Below are 21,328 nucleotides of genomic sequence, written 5' to 3' on the forward strand. Positions count from 1 at the left end.
CCTTTTAACCTGAGGAAAGCTATCACTGGAGCCAGAACTTTCGTGAACACTCTGGGCGCAGTAGATAAGCCAAAGGGCAATGCAGAGAACTGATAATGAGAAGTCCCAGCTCGAAAAGCAGATACTTCCTGCAACTCAGTCTGATAGGAACATGAAGATAAGCCTCCTTGAGATCCAAAGTTACCATCCAATGATCTTTGCCAAGCAGAGGTAAAAGCTGCTGTAACGTCAACATTTTGAACTTGGGAATGTCCAGATAAGTGTTGAGGATAGATAAGTCCAAAATTGGTCTCCACGTGTTCCCTTTCTTTGGTACTAGGAACAGGCGAGAATAAAATCCTAGGCCCACGTCTGGCATAGGGACCGGCTGTATGGCCCCTATTTGGAGTAACAGAGAAATTTGCTTGTGAGCCTCTATTCTTTGTTGAGGAGGAACGTCTGGCATGCCTTTGAAAGGAGGCAAGATATGGAAATAAAACCTGTAACCGTGGTGTATGATATCCAATACCCATCTGTCTTGGGTAATTAAACTCCAATTTTCTTTGAAAAGTGCCAACCTTCCTCCCAAAGGTGCTGCCAGACGAGAAGGCTCTGGCAGCGGAAAAGGTAGGTCATTGGGTCTGTTTACGAAAGGACTGACCCCTGCCCTCACCCGAAGACTGTGCAGGAGAACTCCCTGTTCTAGGCCTGAAAGAGCCCTGAGCTCTGCCCCTACCACGTCTAGATCTACCCCTAGACTGGGAATCATAAGAAGGATACGTCCACCCCTTAGTAGGCCAATTTCTACTAAACTTTGGAGGCTGAACCTGCAAGAAATCTTTAACAGTCTGCATAGACTTAGCCTTGTCTTCCATTTTCTTTAAAACTGCCTCAACAGGAGAACCAAACAACACATCAGATTGTAAAGGAGCATCTAAAATCCTTGTTTTAACATGGTCAGATAAATTCTGATCCCTCAGCCAGGCGTGCCTCGAAGAACTGACCCAGTGGCAGCCACCCTAGACGAGGCCTGTACAGCATCAAAACCACATTGCAAAGAATGCTTACCCACCTGTTCAGAAACATGTACTAAATCTTGGAACTCTTTACAATCAATACCTTCCGCCAGAGCATCAACCTTAGACTTCAATTGTGAAAGGAGATAGTTTTGGTATTTCAACATGTGAAACTGGCAATTCAAAGCCCTCATAGCTAGAGTGGAAGAAGTATAAACTTTCTTTCCCCATCTATCCAAGGCCCTGGCCTCTTTATCTGTAGGAACCGGATTCTTGACAACAGAAGCCTTAACACCTTTAGGCCCCTGACTTAACAGTTTCTGGGTCTGCCCTAGGACTCTTAAAAAGATACTTATGAGCTTCAGGCACCCTGTAATACCTATCCGGTTTAACAGGAGCAGGAGGCAAAGAATCAGGATTAAGAGAAGCCTCTGTAAAAACATCTTCCACCACATCCAAAACAGGAGGTATAGCCAAAGGCCTATGCTGGGGTAAAACAAAATTCCCTAAGCCTTTTCCTGGAATCAGAGAAGTCCTGACCTTCCCACTTAAAATGCTCCCTCATGGAATGAAGAGTTTCTGAAAAAGAAAAATCCTCAGGAGGAGAAGCAGAAGGAGTAGAATCATCCACATCAGAATCAGAATAAGGAGAATACTCCTGCAAGTCTTCAGCCGAAGACTCTGAAACATCCGAAGCCTGCTCAAAACTCCCTAGCTCAGGCTCCACCCTAGGTCTCTTATCAGGAGGGGGCAAATTACCCCTAATCAAAGTAATCAAATCTTCTGCCATTTTAAGCATATGCTTCTTGGGCACAGTTCCTGAAGAACTAGGGGTGACACCAACTGAAGCTAAACCTGGCCTGCCTCTGGGAGAAGCCTTGGAAACAGAAGGAGAGGGCCTAACCACCCTAGGAAGGGAGGGGAGTATAGTAACCTGAGAAGGCCCATCAGCCTGACCTGCCTCCTGAGAGGCCACATCCTGCAATAACAAAGTCTCTCCCTGGGATCCCAAAGAAACCTCCGGTGGAACCACCGGCTCCACCGACACCTCTAAAGAACCGGCGTCCGGTACGGACGGTTCTTCTAGCCTAGGCTTAACTGCTTTGTCCTTGCGCTTCGTCGAAGCGGGCGTCGGAGCATCCGACGGCATTTTATAATTGCACCGCTTCCCGAAGACTAACCTGGCACAATCTAACCTTCTCTTTATAGTGCGCTTATTGAATCTAGCACAAGAGCGACACCCAACAACGTCGTGCTCAGGCCCTAAACAAGGAATACACAAAGTATGATAGTCTCTATGCGGTATCTGTTTCCCACAAGAAATACAATTATTCACTTTTCTGACATCCGGTAAACCACTGAGGCAAGAAAAACTAAAATATTCCCTAGCGGGTACTTAGCCAACTTTGACTCTGTCTGAAACTCCGAAATCGAAAAATTTCAGAACGCCAACCGGCACTTGCAATGCTGCTTCTGCATCGGACCATGCGGCAAAAAAGACTGAGGATATGACGTCGGTCATGCGCATTTGTACCCTGACGTCCTGATGTCAGTCAAATGCGCCTTGACCGACGTCAGCCTTATACTTTGATATTCGGGCCGACCGAGGACAGCGGACTACCCAAGTGTAAGGACTGCAGCAATGTGAGATGAAGAACATCCCCTCATTGGTAAGATCAGACCATAAATTAATCTCACTGGACATCCATAGCCTGTCCCCACCCCCAGCCAAGGAAACCACGGTGAAAAATTTCTGAAAAGCAAACTTCACATTTCTCAAAACCGAGATGGAATCCTTCAAAGCCCCCGGGCCAGTGGAAAATACTGCCCAAACCGCAGAATCCTTTACAAACGCATTCTATGGACACCTACAGGAACGCATGGATCGTGCTATCCCAAATAAAACCAAGACTCACTCCTCCAAAGGCAGGAGACCTGTCTGGTGGACCCCGGCCATAAATAAGCTATACAACAGAAGGAGGAAGCTACTACATGACAGAGCAAAATCCTAAAAAGGGAAGGCATCTCTGATCAGTACTAGCAAGAAACTACGATCCCTCATAAAATCATCTAAGGCCAGCTTCGAAAGAAAAATTGCACAAGACGCTAAAGATAATCACAAGTCCTTCTTTAGTTATGTCAGGAATCTGGGTGGCAACCCCCAGATATGCTCCGAGTTAGTGCAAAATTTCAAAAAATACACTGAACCCACAGACATTGCCAACATCCTGGCAGATAGGTTCACTGCAAACTTCCTCCCCCCAAAAGAGCAAATGTCTATCCCAACAGAATGCAGCTTCCCTGACATCACAGATGCACAGGTGAAAGCTGCCCTCTCGAAAGCAAAAAACACAGCATCAATGGGACCGGACGGTGTCCCGGGCTGCATCTTACACGAGCTCCAAGAAGAATTGAACCCTCAAATAAAGTCACTGTTCAATCTCAGCCTTACTACAGGATATGTACCCAAAGAATGGCGTACAGCAACAGTGGTCCTGCTCCACAAAGGTGGTGCCACAACGGACCCCGGAAACTATCGCCCTATAAGCCTGACTAGTCTGGTCTGCAAAGCTATGGAGCATATCATCATGGAACTCATAAACAAAGACATTGGGAACCTCCAGACACTGGATCCTACCCAATTCGGCTTTAAGGGCAGATCTTGCTTCTTAAACCTAGTTGGCTTCTTTTGAAACAGTTACCAAGGCCATAGATGAAGGTAAGGTAGTCCACACAGCCTACCTGGACCTCGCAAAGGCCTTCGACACAATACTCCACTCGAGCATCAAAAATAAGCTCACCAGCTTAAATATCAACTCCTGTGTCACAAGATGGGTTGCAAACTGGCTCAGGGATAGAACCCACATGGTCAGAATTGCAGGTGCCATGTCAGGACTCTAAACCAGTTACAAGTGGTGTCCCACAAGGCTCAGTCCTGGGACCTCTCTTGTTTGGTATATACTTCTCTGAGGTACAGGCTAACACGGGAGGACTACGGCTGACCAAGTTCGCAGATGACTGCAAACTGGGAGCCATAATCGACTCTCCGGCGGACACAAGCATCCTCCAAAAGGGTCTCGGAGAGAGATACCTGGTGCCAGAGCCATGGCCTCAAGCTAAATGCCAAAAAGCACATGGTCATCCCCTTTGGGAAAAACAAAGTGCCCACAAATTACCACATAGGTGGTAATCCATTAAGTACGGAAGTAATTAGGGATTTGGGGACTCAAGTAGATAGTAATCTCTCCTTTGACAATCACGTTGTCAAAGTGGCTAGAAAGACCTTCTATATAGCCCACCTTATCATGAAAGGGTTCATATCTAAATCGAGAGGTCATTGTGCCCCTCTACTCAGGCCCATAATTGAATACAATGCCCCATTTGGGATGTACCTTACCAGACACCTGCAGCAACTGGAGACCCCAAAAGTACCTCACCAAGAGGATCAAGGGCCTCAAACACATGCCCTATGCAGTTCGGCTAAAGAAACTCCAGCTCTACTCAGTTGCTTACCGCCTACTCAGAGGCGATCTATGCTTGACGTATAAAGCCATGTCCAACCCAGAATTAATGGACATGCTCCACCTCAGGAAATCGAAATCCCTTAGAGCTACACGCTCCAGGGACTTAAACCTCAGCACAGCAATAAATAGGACATGCTGGAGGGATAGATTCATATCCCAGAGGCTCCCCTCACTCTGGAACAAAATCCCAATCCATGTTAGGCAGAGCCCCTCTTCAAGAGAGATCTTGACGAGTGGATGGGAGATCGTAAGTTTACCCCTGAGATCTCTTCTATGTCCCTGCTAGACAGAGGCACAGTAAACTAACCTTAAAAGGGCTATCTTCTGTGACCTACTATACAGAGGCACAATTAATCTAAAAGGGAGGCGAAAGCCAAACACACTCTGGCTAGGCTTATAAATGCCCTAGGGCAGATAGCCTAGTATCAACCTATGAACCTATCCCCATCAGAAACAGGTTGTCTACCGGAAGGAAGTGCATCCCCTAGAAAATGGTTCCGTACAGAAGTGCACCCTTAGACAATCTGCGGGCCTTGATGAAGCTGAGTAGCCTGATGGATAACTATGGAGGAGATGAGTATCTACAAGGGGGCAATAAGCCCCCAACTACAGATAAAGGCTTGGAAGCTGTAGACAAACTCAAAAGCTCCAGCAGATTACCTGCTTCCATTAATCTGCCTAAAAATGTATGCGGCTATTACATCCAGCAAAAGCAAAATATAAAAAGAAACTAGTACCAGACAAATTATGTTTTTGATATTTTTAGACAGAAACTGGGTGAAAGAAATGGGTGCTAAAAGAACCAGTGGAGTCAAAACGAATGGGAAAGAGTCCTGGAGCCAGAGGCAGCCACAGACTGGGTGACTACTAATCAAGTTCTGTACCCAAAGGAGGTATATACCCCATATAATCCACTGGCCCTGGAGTCGAAAAAGAAGCCGGAGGGATTACAAAGCATTTGATAAATTATATGAGGGAATACTGGGCAGCCCATTAACTACAAACAGAGGCTTGAAATTTTCAGACAAGCTCTTGCAAACTACCTGTATTCATGAACGTGTCTCAGTTTTCCCCACAGCAAAGATTCCTCTGTTATGAAGACTACTGCTGATGCTCCATTTCATAAGTATGCCTGTCTGCAAAAGCCATTTGTTTACCACAACTGTAGCTGCATGAGACAGAGTGATGCACAGAACTGTGTTATTGCCACATGGCACTTGGCTCACCAAGTCAGTCCCCAGTTGGGTTTCTTCTGTGCAGAGTCTGCAAATCTCTGTGCCCACATAGCTTTTATCAGGGGTTTCTGGTTTCCTGTCACATCCAGACACGTCAATAGGTGAAACTGGCAACCATTTGTGTGTGTGTGTGTGTGTGTGTGTGTGTGTGTGTGTGTGTGTGTGTGTGTGTGTGTGTGTAAGGTACGTCTTGAGTGCAAATCTTGTTATGGACTATCTCTTTTCCTTGTACTCACTGTTTGCAAAACAGGCTCTGGCTTCCACAGGACCATGAACAGGATAAAGCACGTATCCAAAAATGAATGTACCAATTACATTTGCTGAACTGCACAATATGAAAAAGAATATTGGGGGGACATAAGGTTTGAAAATAATTAACTACTAACAACATCTGGAGAGTCAGACCTCAGATTCTGCTGAACACAAGTAAAGAACTGAAGTTAAACAGAGGAAAAACAGTCACATGTTGTTACTACTAAGTATAACATATGTAGGCAAGTCTCAAAACAGGGGTGGAGGGAGAAAGTCAACCTGAAAATGCAGTGAATGAAATTTTGTATTACTATGGCTCTTGCAGCTGTGTCCCTGAAGAAATATGTCTCCTGATCTGACTTACTCAAAGGAAAGAGATCATTCCCCTCAAATTAAATGGTAAACCGGAATGAATGCAGGGATAATTAAACATGGCGTCTCAGTAGCAAAATCTCTGCCTTATCCCTCTGAAGTTCAGGGTTCAGTCCTGATCTCCAGATACTGAGAGAGTTTTACCTGGATCAATCCAGACCTCCAAGTCCGTATGTGTGAAGTTATGCAAGTTCTTCCAGATTTGCATAGGATTTCTCCAATTACTCCAGTCCCTACCTCCCCAAAAGACACTTCATTAGATACAATAAAAACATTGTAGATTCAGATATCTTCACACCTCAGGTCACAAAAAGGTTCTAGAAGGGTAAAATTCTGTTACCAGATAAACAAAAATAAAAGTTGAAAACAAAGTTATTGCCCAAACACCAGGTAAACGCTCCAATTCCAGAATATAAAAGTCAAAAAACAGTCCCAAAACAAAAGGATGGTGGCGAAGCAGGTATTTCAAAAGTTGATTTATTACCAGGTCAAACAGTAAAAATTTCATCAGATTAGCGCTTTCACTCATAGAGCTTCTTCAGATCATAAATAGCAGACCATCCCAAATATAAAATATATACTCTACAGCCCAACTTATTAACCTATCACATTCAATTATATTGATACAAGTACAAGCTTTATACATCCGGATTTACATAGAGAGTTTATTACACAGAATACTGTTGATTGCAAGACAATTCACTTAGTTTATTTAGCAGTTTGCCAAGTTTGTTGTTCTTTCTATGTAGGAAAAACAAATCGTCCTTTCAAAGAAAGGATACGTGAACATATATATCATATGAAGAAGAAATCTTCATGTAATGCCCTAGCCAAACATGTTATCCAGCAAGGAGAAGCACATACATTTTTATTTAGAGCATTGGAAGTCATCACGCCCAGTATGCGTGGGGGTGATGTTAGGAACCATACAGAATGTAAGGAGAGTAAAGTACAGTTTTGTACCTACCATAAATGTAGATGTCCGATAGGAATGCATCTGCAGTCCTTACAAATGGGTTGTCCTGTCGTCAGGCAGCCCTTCGGTCGGCCGGATTCCAAAGTCTGGGTCTGGCCTCGGCTGGTGTCGCTCTTCACCCGACATCATAGCTGCAGTATAAAGGCATCAGCCGACGCCATTTTCCTCAGTGTTTCTTGCCCCAGATGCCAGGTGCCCTCTAGGAAGGCTAAATTTGGATAAATGCAAATGATTCCAAATAGTAGAGAGCAAACAAAAAATAAGCATGTATGTACATATATACAAACAAATACACCATAATAGATTCCCCAGCTAGCTACAAGATGGGCAAATACCCTAGGAGTACCACAGAGGGGAAGGAGGGTGGGTAATCCTGACTGCAGATGCATTCCTATCGGACATCTACATTTATGGTAGGTACAAAACTGTACTATGTCCTTCAAGGATGCATCTGCAGTCCTTACAAATGGGTAGAATACCATAGCCAAACTGGGGGAGGAGGAGAAATAAAATTATGGTGTAGTTAAGATCCCTTGCAAAACAGCAGTGGCAAAACCTGCTCGGGATCTAGAGTATAAGGGTAAGTTATAATGCTTGGCAAATGTATGCACGGAGCTCCAAGTAGCAGCCTCTAAAGTGTCTTTGGTAGCCACTCCTCGTAGAAAAGCTGTGGTAGTGGCTGTAGCCCTTGTAGAGCGAGGCCTGATGTTTCCTGGAGTTTTCTTCCCATGGTAGGAGTAACACAATCTAATGCAATTTCCTATCCACTTAGAGATTGTCTGTTTTGAAATTGCTTTTCCTTCCTTTCCTGTTACATATGCTACCAGTAGCTGGTCAGTTTTTCTATTGTCCTTGGTCCTGTCCAGGTAGTAGCGTAATTGTCTATGTACATCCAAGGTATGCAACAGTCTTTCTCCCCTGTTCTGTGGGTTGGGGAAGAATGTAGGTAGATGGATAGCCTGATTTAAAGATACTCTGGAGACCACCTTAGGCATAAAAGTAGGATTTGTTCTCATGGACACTATCTTGGATCAGGAAGGGCTGCACTGCCATTAATGCCTGTAGCTCAGATACCCTTCTTGCTGAAGTGATTGCAAGCAGGAAAGCAGTTTTCCATGATAAGTATTGTAATTCTGCTGTTGCTGCTGGTTCGAAAGGAGGGAGTGTCAATTTTTCTAGCACAAAGTTCAAGTCCCATGCTGGTAATGGTGGTTTCCTAGGTGGTTTTACATTTTTAATTCCTCTCAAACTGCCTGAGCAGAGGATGTGAGAAGACTGGAGGATCCAAGTTGTATTCTGCTGAAATAGCTGATGCATGAATCTTAATGGAAGAATAGGACAGGCCGTTGTGGAAGAGCTCTGCCAAGTATTCCAGGATGTTGGCTAGGTTTACCAGTGACACATTTTCTCCTTTTGCAGTACTCCAAATGTGATATCTTTTCCATTTTGCTGAATAATTTTTCCTTGTTGAGGGCCTGCGAGCCTCCAAGATAATGTCTTTAACCCTTTGGGATAAATTTGGGTTAATTGGTCTTATGCAATGTTCCAGGCAGTCAGCTGCAGTGTTTTCAGGTTTGGATGCAGGGTGTTGTAGTTCTGTGTTAACAGCAAGGGAACTAGGGGTAGAGGCCATATTTGTTCCCGAGACATGCTCCTCAGTAATGGGTACCAATGTTGTCTTGGCCAGTCTGGAGCTATCAGAATGATCCTTGGACGGTCCTCTTTGATCTTCAATAGCACCTTGTGCATCAAAGGAAGTGGTGGGAATGCATATGCTGTCAGGTTTTTCCAACTGAAAGATAGGGAGTCCACTTTCCAAGCCAGTGGGTGGTACGTCCTTGTGCAGAATTTCTTCAGTTGGTGATTGCGTGGGGATGCAAATAAGTCTATTTCTGGGAGTCCCCATTTTCTTGTAATGGTTTTGAAGATGTCCGGATACAGCATCCATTCGTGGGCATCCGTGGTAGTTCTGCTTAGTATGTCTGCTAGGATGTTTTCTTTTCCTGGTACAAAAATTGCTTGTAACTGAATGTTGAGGCTCAGGGCCACATTCCAGAGGTCCATTGCCATCCGGCATAGAGGGTACGAATGTGTGCCTCCCTGTTTGTTGATGTACCACATAACTGTGGTGTTGTCTGTCCTCATCAACAGTTGACCTTGTCGAAGAAATGGTCTGAATGCCTGAATTGCCAGTTTTACTGCCAGCATTTCCTTTTGATTTATGTGTAGGTGCAGCTGGTCTTGGGTCCATAAACCTTGTATGCACTTGTCCAGCATGTGGGCCCCCCAACCGAGGTCTGAGGCGTCCGTTGTGATGGTTTGGCTTGGTTGAGTGCTGTGGAAGGGCAATCCTTTGTTGGATTGGCAGGCCTGAGCCCACCATTGGAATTCTTGCTTCAGGCATGGGATTATTGGAATTTGGGTTTCTAGGCTGTGCTTGTGCTGAGACCATAAATTTCTTAGGTACCACTGTAACTTTCTCATATGCAGTCTGGCATGTGGAACCAATATTATGCAGGATGCCATGAAGCCCAAGGCTTGCAGGACTTTTCTTGCTGTTAGATGGTTCTGCTTTGTTAATGCCAAGAAGTAGAGAGGTAGTTGTTCCTGTTTTTCTACTGTTAGGAATGCCATTTGATTCAATGTGTCCAGCTCTGCGCCCAAAAAGGTTATCCTTTGGGATGGTATCAGCCTTGACTTTTTTATATTGACTGTATATCCCAGGGCTTGTACTAGATAAATGACCCTTTAAGTCTTCTGCTAGCTTGTTTTTGTTGTCCGCTTGTATCAGGCAGTCGTCCAGGTAAGGGTAGATTTGGATTCCCTGAAGCCTGCAATGAGCAATTACTGATGCCAGGCATTTCGTGAACACTCTGGGCGCAGTAGATAAGCCAAAGGGCAATGCTGAGAATTGATAATGCTCTGATCCTGCAAGAAATCTGAGGTATCTTCTGCAATCTGGTCGTATGGGGACGTGCAGGTATGCCTCCTTGAGATCTAGAGTTACCAGCCAAGACTCCTTGCCCAACATGGGAAGAAGCTGCTGTAGGGTCAGCATTTTGAATTTTGGAACAATGAGGAATGTGTTTAAAGCGGACAGGTCGAGAATAGGTCTCCATTTGCTTTCTTTTCTTGGTACCAGGAAGAGTCTGGAGTAAAATCCCTGCCCTTGCTCCATAGATGGTACCTTTTCTACAGCTCTCATCCTTAATAATTGAGTTATTTGTTTTAGAGCTTCTGCCTTTTGATTTGGAGGTAGGTTTGGCATTCCCCTCTTCCCTGGTAGAGTATGGAAGTGAAACCTGTAACCTTGGTCTATTGTCTGCAAAATCCACTTGTCTGTTGTGATGAAATGCCAGTTTACTGTAAATAAGGCTAGCTTCCCACCTAAGGGTGCTTCTAGTTGTTCCCTGGTAGGCGGTGCCAGAGTCAAGTCACTGTGATTGTCCTGTAGTAGTGGTGGTGGCTGTGTCTGTGGCTGTACCTCGCTGGTTGTTACCCTGCCACTGGCGTCCCCTGTAGGCACCCCTGGATTGACTTCTGCCTCTTGAACGCCGATTCCTGCCTCTCTGAGCTCTGGAGGAGTCTGGAAAGGACCGATTCTTGGAGGGCCAATTCCTGCTAAACCTTGGAGGTTGGACCTGTAAGAAATCTTTCATAGTTTGGACAGATTTTGCCTTCTCTTCCATCTTCTTCAGCACCTGTTGTGCAGGAGAGCCAAACAAATTGATCTTATCCATGGGAGCATCTAGTAGCTTTGATTTGACATGGTCTGGTAAGGCCTGCTCTTTTAACCATGCATGCCTTCTGATAACTGTGCCAGTCATGGCTGATCTAAAGGAAGCCTCCAGTGCATCATAGCTGCATTTTAAGGAATGGTTACTGACTTGCTGAATGTTATGTACCATTTCCTGAACAGATTTTTTGTCTAATGGTTCATCTGAGGACAGCTTTTTGGTTAACTGGTCTAGCATAAATTCTTGATACTGGATCATGTGGAATTGACAGTTCAAGGCCCTAGCTGAAAGAGTAGCAGAAGTGTAAACTTTTTACCCCATCTCTCTAAGGACCTGGATTCCCTTTCAGAGGGAGGGTTTTGGCAGAGGTAGCTGCTACAGCCTTAGGTCCCTGGGAGATAGTCTCCGGATCTGCAAAAGGTGCCTTATACAAATGATAATGCTGGTCCGGGACCCTGTAGTACCTATCGGGCTTAGCAGGGGCGGAGGTAGTGAATCAGGAGCAGTACAAGCATCATTAAATGCATCATCTACAACAGAGAGAACTGGAGGTATGGCTAAAGGCCTATGTTGTGGTAAATGCGGAAAAGTTCTAAGCCTTTTTCTAGAATCTGAAAAATCCTGGCCCTGCCACTGAAATTGTTCCCTCATAGCATGCAAGGTTTCCCCAAAGGAAAATTCCTCAGGCGGAGAGGCAGAAGGAATGGACTCTTCAGCATCAGAGTCTTCATAAGGGGAGAAAGGACCCTCTGGAGGGTTTGTATTATCTGAATCAGAGGAATCATCTGTAGAAACTGGCTCAGGGGGCTCTGCTCTAGGCCTCTTCTCTGGAGGTGGGTGAGAGGCCCTGTCTGGGTGAGGTTGGGATCCCCGGATTAAAGAAATGAGATCCTCTGCTAGACTAAGCATTTGTGAACTAGAACTAGGCCTGTGAGAGGGGGTCTTAGCAGGCACAGGTTTAGTAGTTTTAGCTGCTTTAGCCCTGGCAAAGGCCTTAATAGACATGGTTGCAGGTGGCCTAGCAGCTCCACGTGCAGGGGTAGAAATATCCAAGGGGATAGTGTCAGATAATTCCTGAGAAACTGTAAGAGCAGGTTGGATTTCAGAAGCCGATTCCACCAGGTTGGAAGAGGCCTTGGTAGGAGTTAAGTTTTCGGCTGAAGGAAGAACCGCTTGCTCGGTTTCAGCCGAAACCGAGACACTCGCGGTTGGCTTAACCGCGGTTTCGGCCGAAACCGCGGACCGCGAGTGTCGGTCCTTTTCCTTGCGCTTTTCAGATATTTGCGTAGTCGGAGGATCCGACGGCATAATGTAAGCAAAATCGGAGCCGAAAAACTCCTCAGCAAATTCCGACCGACGTCTAAGCGTCCGTCGGTTAAAAGAAGCACAGGCTAGACAAGCTGCTACGTCGTGGTCTGGGCCTAAACAAGGTAAGCAGTAAGAGTGGAAATCTTTTTGAGGTATTTGTTTCCCACAAGTTAAACAGTTATTCACTTTTTCTGACATCGGCTGAGGCAAGAAAGAGTCCCCAACGGGGTACTTAGCTTTTTAGAAGTCTTCGGTAGTAGTAGAAGTATTCGGTAGTAGTAATCTCTGGTTCTGACCAACCGGCACTTGCGAACAGCTTCTGCTTCGGGCGCCACGCGGCAAGAAAGACTGAGGAAAATGGCGTCGGCTGATGCCTTTATACCCGAATAACTGCAGCTATGACGTCGGATGAAGAGCGACACCAGCCGAGGCCAGACCCAGACTTTGGAATCCGGCCGACCGAAGGGCTGCCTGACGACAGGAAAACCCATTTGTAAGGACTGCAGGTGCATCCTTGAAGGACATCTGGATAATTAGGCTGAGAGCAGATAGGGACTCTGGACTTAATGAAAGAGCCTCAATAAAACCTAAACTTAGGAAACGTAGAAACATCAAATAGGATACGGCTTGATTGAAATAAGTACTAGCACTTAGTATTGGTATACATTTGCAAGAAGCATATGCACATAGGTTGAAGTTACGTCAAAATTTTTTTGTAATGTTTATGATAGCATAGTTGATGGATTATGTGTAGAAAGTTAGTTAATGTTGTATTCGTTTGCTGCATTTATGTATGTATGTATGTGTATATATATATATATATATATATATATATATATATATATATATATATATATATACACACATACCGTTTTATATAGTGTATAATAGTTGTATTTTAATGTTTGTATTTTTATATATGTGTTTTTTAGATATACGATTACTTTAAGGACTAATTAGTAATTGAATGTGATAGGTTAATAAGTTGGGCTGTAGAGTATATATTTTATATTTGGTATGGTCTGTTATTTATGATCTGAAGAAGCTCTGAGTGAAAGCGCTAATCTGATGAAATTTTACTGTTTGACCTGGTAATAATTCAACTTTTGGAATACCTGCTTCGCCATCATCCTTTTGTTTTGGGACTGTTTTTTGAAAAATACAAGTTGATCAGACAAAGAGAGAGTCACAGGGTGCCATGGAAAACCCAGCTTAAAAAAAAGGAGTCTAGGAGATACTGCCCCTTTGCAAATCAACAGATTATGTCAAACTATTGTGTTAAGAAGAATGCAAGTTACCCATGACAATAATATATTTTAGCTTAATGCCTTCAAGGAGTCAGTTACAACAGTCAGTTAAGTATATAAGAAAACTGTATCAATTTGCATTCTTAAAATGGAAGTTGTAGCTCTACAGCTTTAGAAGCAGCCAAACATAAAGCTGTATAACTAAGGAAACAGCAATACAAACCTGTGTAACGCTTCACATACTTTACACTAACCCAGCCTCTCAGCGGAGGGTCATCAAAGAATTGTACATGGATCCGAAGTGATTTTCTGTTTCCTCTAAGGTGGTAGCTTTCTGCGGGGTGATTGTATACAAGGCATGGCCACCATGGGTGCCCCTCCATCTTTGCCCATACTAAGTCTCCAGGTGTGAAATCACAACTGCCAAGACAAAAACAGTATACACGGAGCTCAAAAACTTACATAAAAGAAAACCAGACAGCTGGCACTCAAAACACTACATAACAGAATAACATTCAGATACACAGGCGTGAACTAAAATAACATTATACTCTATATACTAGCCTTCCAGATCTCCAAAGGCACAAAAGCACAACCAAACTAGGTTATACAGCATTTATGACTAACATTACCCATGGGAACTTCTCTACATCTGTTTATACCTTTTTCCTACTCTGCATTTTCTTTAAGATTTAAAAAAAGTGTTTATGCTGGTACTTAAAATCAAATGACTGCAGAACAGTTTAATACATGGACCACACTGGAGTTTTAGCAACTTGCACAAACTGGCTATTTTTTAAGCTGCCAGCTAAACAATTTTTGTACAGCTGCAGACAGGAACAAATCAGAACAATGTTAATGATTTCCAGTAAAGGGGGTAAACTAACCCACTACATTTTGTGGAGCTACAAATCAGGAAGAAAAGCAGTACAAAATTCAAAGCTTGTCCTCCCCTTCACCTACAAAGAGATATAGGGATGTGCAGTTGACAGGGTCAAAGGGATTTATTACATGTAGTTCAAACTTTTCTCAGCACAACTGCTGTGCCAGAAAACCCTCTTCATGGTTGCCATTATTGACGGAGATAGCAAAAAAGCTGTCAGACAATGCAAACATTTCAGGGTACATGGAATTTAAACCCCTCTTGCTAACACGGTATCAAGAAAGAAGATATGCTGCTGTAAGATGATCTAAAATCAGATCAACTTTAACACCTGACTGTGAAAAAGTGCAGAACAAGAGAGCTGAAACAGATTCAAAATTAACGTCTCCTCCAAAATTAGTATTCTGCTTAAGACTGATTATCTGTATCCATGACACAGAGGGGTGGAACCCTAACTGCGACTGACGATATAAGTTCAAGTAGCGACTCTGGTGCCAGAGAAGCGAGCTTGATTTCTCATCTTTCTTAGGTGCAAGAGAAACCAGGGAGGTGAGGCATTAAGCGCCATTTGTGACCTCTTCTTGGGGACAGGGGAATACCAGTCTGCTGCAACACCAAACACCATTAAAAATGATTGTTGTGCAAAAGAGAAAGACTTGTGCCCATTTTTGTTGGGCTGCTTCTAAAACACTCCAAGGTGTCCTAGCTTCCTGGAAAAAGCATTTGCAGGAGCATGCAGCTGCAGGGTTCATTAAGCACAGAACCTAGATGAATACCTAGACAACGCGCACACAATTTCTACTTGCTCAAATGAAGGGGGAACTAATGGACCTATGTGACAGCAAGAAGGCTGATAGACCACAAGATTTAAGGGTAATTAAAAATTGCAACTGAAAATAGGAGCACACACTCCAATCTGAAGATGTTTGTCATGCCCACACAAGTAAATAGTAGTGCACCATCACACTCCTATAGAACTGCCTACCTGAGCTGGTTTGTACAAACCTGGCACTACTAAAAATATAGTTCACTTATCTCCTGTCCCACAACTGTGGCAGGAGTCTATTATTGTGAGGTTTATAGCTGTCTAACAGGAGATAAAAAGTTGACCTGGGCAGCTGCATTAGAAAGGTAAAAATGCAATCAGCAATGACTCCTTCCAAATCGTTCTAGATCCTATAAAATTACAACCAATGTAAAAGAAAGAAGATGCACCCGTTTTATATATGTTCACTATTTTTCTGTATGCTGCTTGCCCTTCATGCCTGTTGACCACCAAGCTTCCCGCAAACTGGAATCCATTTTCCCAAAATGGGTATCCCCCGGCATAGGGGCAACAGACTTCTGGAAAAGAATGTCATTCAGGCAGCCAAATAGGCTTCTTTATAGTTTCAACAGCATCCTGTCAGTGAGGATGAACCCGTATACAGCCTATCTTCTTCCACTGGGTTGGGGACATGCGACCCATGTCATGGCGGAGGACAATAAGCCTCTCCCCATGTGAGTATATGCTCCTATGTGCCCACAGTGAAGGGTGCAGCATATGCAAAATGGTGTCTGCTTATCCTAGGACCTTGTTTTGATCTGCTACCCCTCCTTCACGGCACTGTGGATTGGGTGGGCCTTAGTCTGCCCTCTACCCTTACAAGAAGGGAACACCCATCCTCTCCACTTCATCTCAGGCACTAGGCTACTAATCAAACCCAGATTACCTAGTCACAGTCATAACTATGCCAATAGAGTTGTCTGGCTGTATGTTCACCTACTTTATATATGCATTTGTAAACATTTTATGACATCCATTTTAGCTGAAAACAGTTCTGGGACCAGTCCGCCTAACTAATATATACCAACACGTCACAATATTATGGAAACATCCAGTACTATTAAAGTTCTCTACCCAAAGGGTATGAAGACTTTTGCAAGTATGAAAATTCTGATGTCTAAACTGAAAGGACCGAGTACACAAGGGATAAAAGTTGATGAGATGGAACATTCTAGCTGCACGAAGATGGCTGATGAGCCCTATGGATGTGGAAGATGAATGGAAAGCACACAGCAGTCAAGATGATTTGTGCACAATGGATGGGTGCTAGTGATGGCCAAAAAGGAACTATTTTGACTTGACTGAATGACTGGGCATTTCTTTTTACAGTACAAACACACATACACAAGTTGATATTTTTTGTGCTTATCCTGTCATACTACGGTAAGTAAACAAATGGATACTACAAATTAGGGATGTAATCTCATGACTACTATGAATATTAAACTCATCCCCCCCCCCAATGACTTGAAGCATTGTATTCCTATCTCCACAAGTCCCTTTTGTCTGTCCACATAACTTCCATCCACTCCTTAAGGTCACTAAGCACCCTCCATCTACTGCATCTGATCCATCCCTTCCCCATCCCTTTCATCCTCCCTCCCCTGTCAATTTCTGCTCTAGTCTACCACTTTCTTCACCCTCACACTTTGCTACATGCCTCTCACACCTAAGCCAAGCCTGCCATTGGTAATTCCCATTTTACTTTGTGCTGATGTACTCTGAGATCCTAGTCTACTAATGTATATTCTAAAAACTTTTACACTCTCTTATGCACACCAATTTAGTAACATGTCCTAAAAAGTGATAATGCAGACTTTAACTATAATGAATTCTCATCTACATCCTTGATTTTTTTTTGTTAGAAACAATGAATTTTAGGAATCATCTGTGTATTACTGTTGCTATTCTGTGTAAATGTTTATTTATGCTTAAAGATATCAAGAGTCTACATCTATCAGATGTTTTTTCCATCCCACCTTAGGAAGAAAAGGAGGATCCAAGCAAAGGGAAACCCTGTCTCTGTGAAAAACCATGTACTGAGGGTGCTGATGGGAGGGTCTGCAGTCCTAACACCTGCTTGGTAGAAGTAACTGCCACCAAATCAAAGGTCTTTCAAGATAACTTCAAGTCTATTTGTAGCAGAAGGTTCAAATGGAGGAGCATCCAATACCTGAAGTTTGAAGGGCAAATCCTGTGGAGGGACAGGGTCCTGAACCAGAGGATGCAATAAAAAGTTACCCTTAAGGAAAGCCTTTGAAATGTTAAGAGCCGCTAAATGTATGTTACCCTTTACCAATGTGGAAATTGCTGCCAATAGCACCTTAACAGTAGAATAACTACAGCCCAAACGATACAAATCTGCCAAGAAATCAAAACACACTATAAGAGCCCTAAAGGGATCTAGCCCCTTAGAGATGACCCAATAAGCAAAACATTTCCACTTTAAGGCATACACCCTATGAGAAGACAGCTTCTGACAGGAAGAAAAAATATGCACCACTCTGTCGGAAAGCTTGGGATTTTGGACCATCAAAGGAATTGGAGGAACCATGTGGTCAACTTCAGGGTCTAAAGGTTGGGTGGGTCCAGGCCCACCAGGTGAGACATTAGATCTGGAATGGGATCCAAGACCCAAGGCGGGTACTTCAGAAGAGGCTAAAGGAAGAGAAACCACACCTAATGGGGCCAAAAGGGAACAATGAGGATTACAATCACTCTGCAACTGACTGCTTGCTGAAGGAACTTTATTATCAGTGGAGTCAGAGGATGAGAATAAAGAAGACCTGGGAGCCAAGGGTACAGAAGAGCATCCCTGGGTGACTAAGGCATAATAGCTGCTGGGATTAGTGTTGTAGGGGATGAGAACAGATTGCAACACTTAATACATCAGTACCAAAAAATATGAGCAGCCACACACTGTTTCAGGGACCACTTATGTGGAAAGAAAATGTTCCTACTCAAACTGTCTGCCAGTAAGTTGCATCTACCTGGGATGTGCATTGCAACCAGAAACCGCTGGGAGAAAATAGCCCATTAACAAACCCTCAAGGCCTCTCTCAGAGGATATGAGTGTGTTCCCCCTTACTTTTCAGGTACCATACCACTGACATTGTCTGTCCGAACTGAAATCTAACCCTTGGGGGACTGTCCTCAAAATCCTGAACTGCAAGGCGATCCTCCCTCAACTCAAAGACACTGATATGAAACATAGCTCTCAAACTCTTAGTGCAAGAAATCTAGACAAAGCCTAAAATAATGGGAAGACAAATGCCCAAAAATAGGGGACAGATTTTAAATATTGTTTGTATAAACCTAAAGTTGCTAGAACAGACTATATTAGCATACATTTTTTGAATGATATTTAGTCTGAAACAATTGTAAGTCATATTCTAATGACTTCAATCCTTAGTGATTTACCAGGAAACCACAAATGTTCTGAGGAAAAGACTAAAAACATGAGGCCAAAAATATGGACACTCAGCGAAAATCTAAACAGTTGAGAATTATGATGTGAAAACTGGCTTTGGTGTCAGGCCAGGTCCCTTGGGCTGTCCTCCCTTCGAAATGTCTACCTCAACCTAGAAGGCGGGCATCCAAAGTGACTCTGCCCAGTGAAAGGGGAAGTACAGTTGTGTAAAATCTTACTTAACAGTAGAGGTCCTCCTCTTCACTGCTGCAGCTCCCGATTTGATTCAGACAAACTTCTGTTGCACAACTGGGAACTCCAGCAGTGTGGCAGATTAAGACCAGTGCACGGCCAATGACCACCACAAAACCCTGATGTAGTACCTCGCAAAGGGAACCAGGCAAATGTCAGCCACCATGTGTCCCAAGAGTCTGAGAACAAGATGCATCAGGGGTTTTAGACAGGATAGCAATAAAAGAGCAAGACACCACAGGGCCAATTCCATGGAGACTGGGAGCTTTGCAGTCAGACAATGTCCAGCAGCAACCAATAAATTATCAACTTCACAGGAAGAAGTCTGGATATCGGTAACGGATTGTGATTCCCAAGGAGTTGCATAGCTAGAAGTTAGGGTTCCTAGCTCTGATCAACAATGCCTTTGTGGAGGCTGTCAGGAGCCAATCATCCAGTAAAAGCAAGGCCTGAAACCTCTGCAGCCTTGGCCAGGCTGCCACAACTGCCATATACTTGAACACCGGGTGGTCACTGGTGAGACCAAAGGGCAGCACTCAAAACAGATAGTGACTGGCTCCCAAGTGAAGTATAGAAACCTTGATCGACTTGCAATTTTTATATGATGGTAGGCATCCTTAAGGTCAATCAAGCACATCCCTTCCTCAAGAGGCACAGAATGGACTACAATGTAAACAATTGGAATTTGGTCTGCTTGACGAAGCAGTTTAATCTGCACAAATCCAACAGAGGTCCTTTCTCTTCTTGAATTGGTCTGGTGGCACCTCTTGTATGACTATTTTCTAATAAAACTTTTAGATTTAGAAGGCTGCATCCTTTCTCTGATGGGGTGGCATGTTGGAGACATGTTTAGGATTAAAATTTGAATGCCCAAAAATGCAACTGTATACGACTAATGAGACTAATTGACAACCATCTGTTCGAGGTGATGGTCTCCCAAGTTTTCACATGTAGAGTCATGCGAGTCAAATGCCTCGAGAGATGGACAGTCTAGCAACCCTTCAGACTACTGAATCCCCTGTGAAACCACTGATTTTGTGGACCACCTCTGCCACAGATGGCGTCCATTGCAGTTACCCTCCCTATGCCTCAGGGGAAGGGGGGTTTTGGGGGGGCCATCATAAGGAGCTTCCTGGAAAGGACTGCTGCACTTTCCTAAAAGAGACATTTTCCTCCCTTCTGGTTCTTAGAAAATGTCCATTAAGAGTTAGAAAAATGCACTCCCACAGCAGACAGCATATCCCCATCCTGCTCAATTCTGGTCAAAGTGCCCTTAACCTTGGCCCCAAAAAGAGACGAGCCAAAGGGGGGCGCAAGGACGCCCTGATGTGGTCTGCAAAATTGCACAGCCTCAATCAAGTATGGGGGATGCACGGCAATCCCAGTGCCATCAGCCACATTATATTGCAGATGTATGGACACATTGGCAACAGGCAAAGTGGACATCTGAGCCTTAATTACCCACGACACTTCTGACACAATGTTATGTTGAAATCTGGTCAAATGAGCTAGATCATTCAAAGCCCGAAGACCCACGGTGGCTGAGATGCAAGAGCACCTCCTCAATTGGTCCAATGCCCGTAATTCCCCATTCAAGGGATGAACAGGGAACTCTCTTCTCAGATATCCTTTTTAGTAGCATCCACAGCCGGACCTTTACTCCAGTGTTGGTGGTCCTTGGGGGGGGGGGGGTAATCATATCTGGCTTCATGGGATCTGTTCCACCATATCAGGCTTCTCCCACATTTTCTGGGACACCATGTCAATAAAGTGTCAGACGGGGAACCACACAGGATGTGGATGGGCCCCACCATGAAAGCCTCTAAAACACCAACTCCTAAAGAGATGGGAGTTAACAGTCCACCCCACCACCACCACTGGTAAAGTAGCTCCAAAAGTTTGCCAAACAAGTCATCCTCATGGGGAGATTTTTGGGGATCCCTCCTCCTTCCTCATGATCAATATGCTCAATGAGGGACTCTTCTGGGGAGTCCAGGTGCTTCCTATTGCACCACCTCTCGCCAGGGACCCAAAAAGAAGAGCAGACTGGTGACCACTCAGAGGGAGTTGTCCCAGAACAGGCTGAATTGTGTCCACAGGTGCAGATGTTGGGAGGGGGGGGGCACAGTCTGAAAGTGACCACTCCTCCTGACTGGAGAATATCTTTTCACAATGTCAAAGGCAGAAGCAGACGCAGGCTTACCGAAGCAGGTGAAATTAGGATCCAAAGACCCAGAGGACATGCCAGATCCAGTAGCTGTCCCAACCCATCCCAACAGAGACTGGAGTCAAACTATGCAGTGCAGAGACCC

General features: G+C 44.2%; 1 protein-coding gene across 1 annotated transcript in view; it reads right to left on the reverse strand.

Annotated features, from left to right (window-relative positions):
* Positions 1-21,328, reverse strand: part of MSH6 (mutS homolog 6) — a 614,863-nt gene that overhangs the window by 576,377 nt on the left and 17,158 nt on the right. The window contains exon 2 of the mRNA XM_044075079.1: positions 13,870-14,066. Within this exon, the coding sequence (XP_043931014.1) occupies positions 13,870-14,066 (197 nt within the window). The remainder of the gene's footprint in view (positions 1-13,869; positions 14,067-21,328) is intronic.

This window comes from Protopterus annectens, chromosome 6.part0 (genome assembly GCF_019279795.1).
Source record: "Protopterus annectens isolate FY-2018-M chromosome 6.part0, PAN1.0, whole genome shotgun sequence".
NCBI classification, from domain to species: domain Eukaryota; kingdom Metazoa; phylum Chordata; order Ceratodontiformes; family Protopteridae; genus Protopterus; species Protopterus annectens.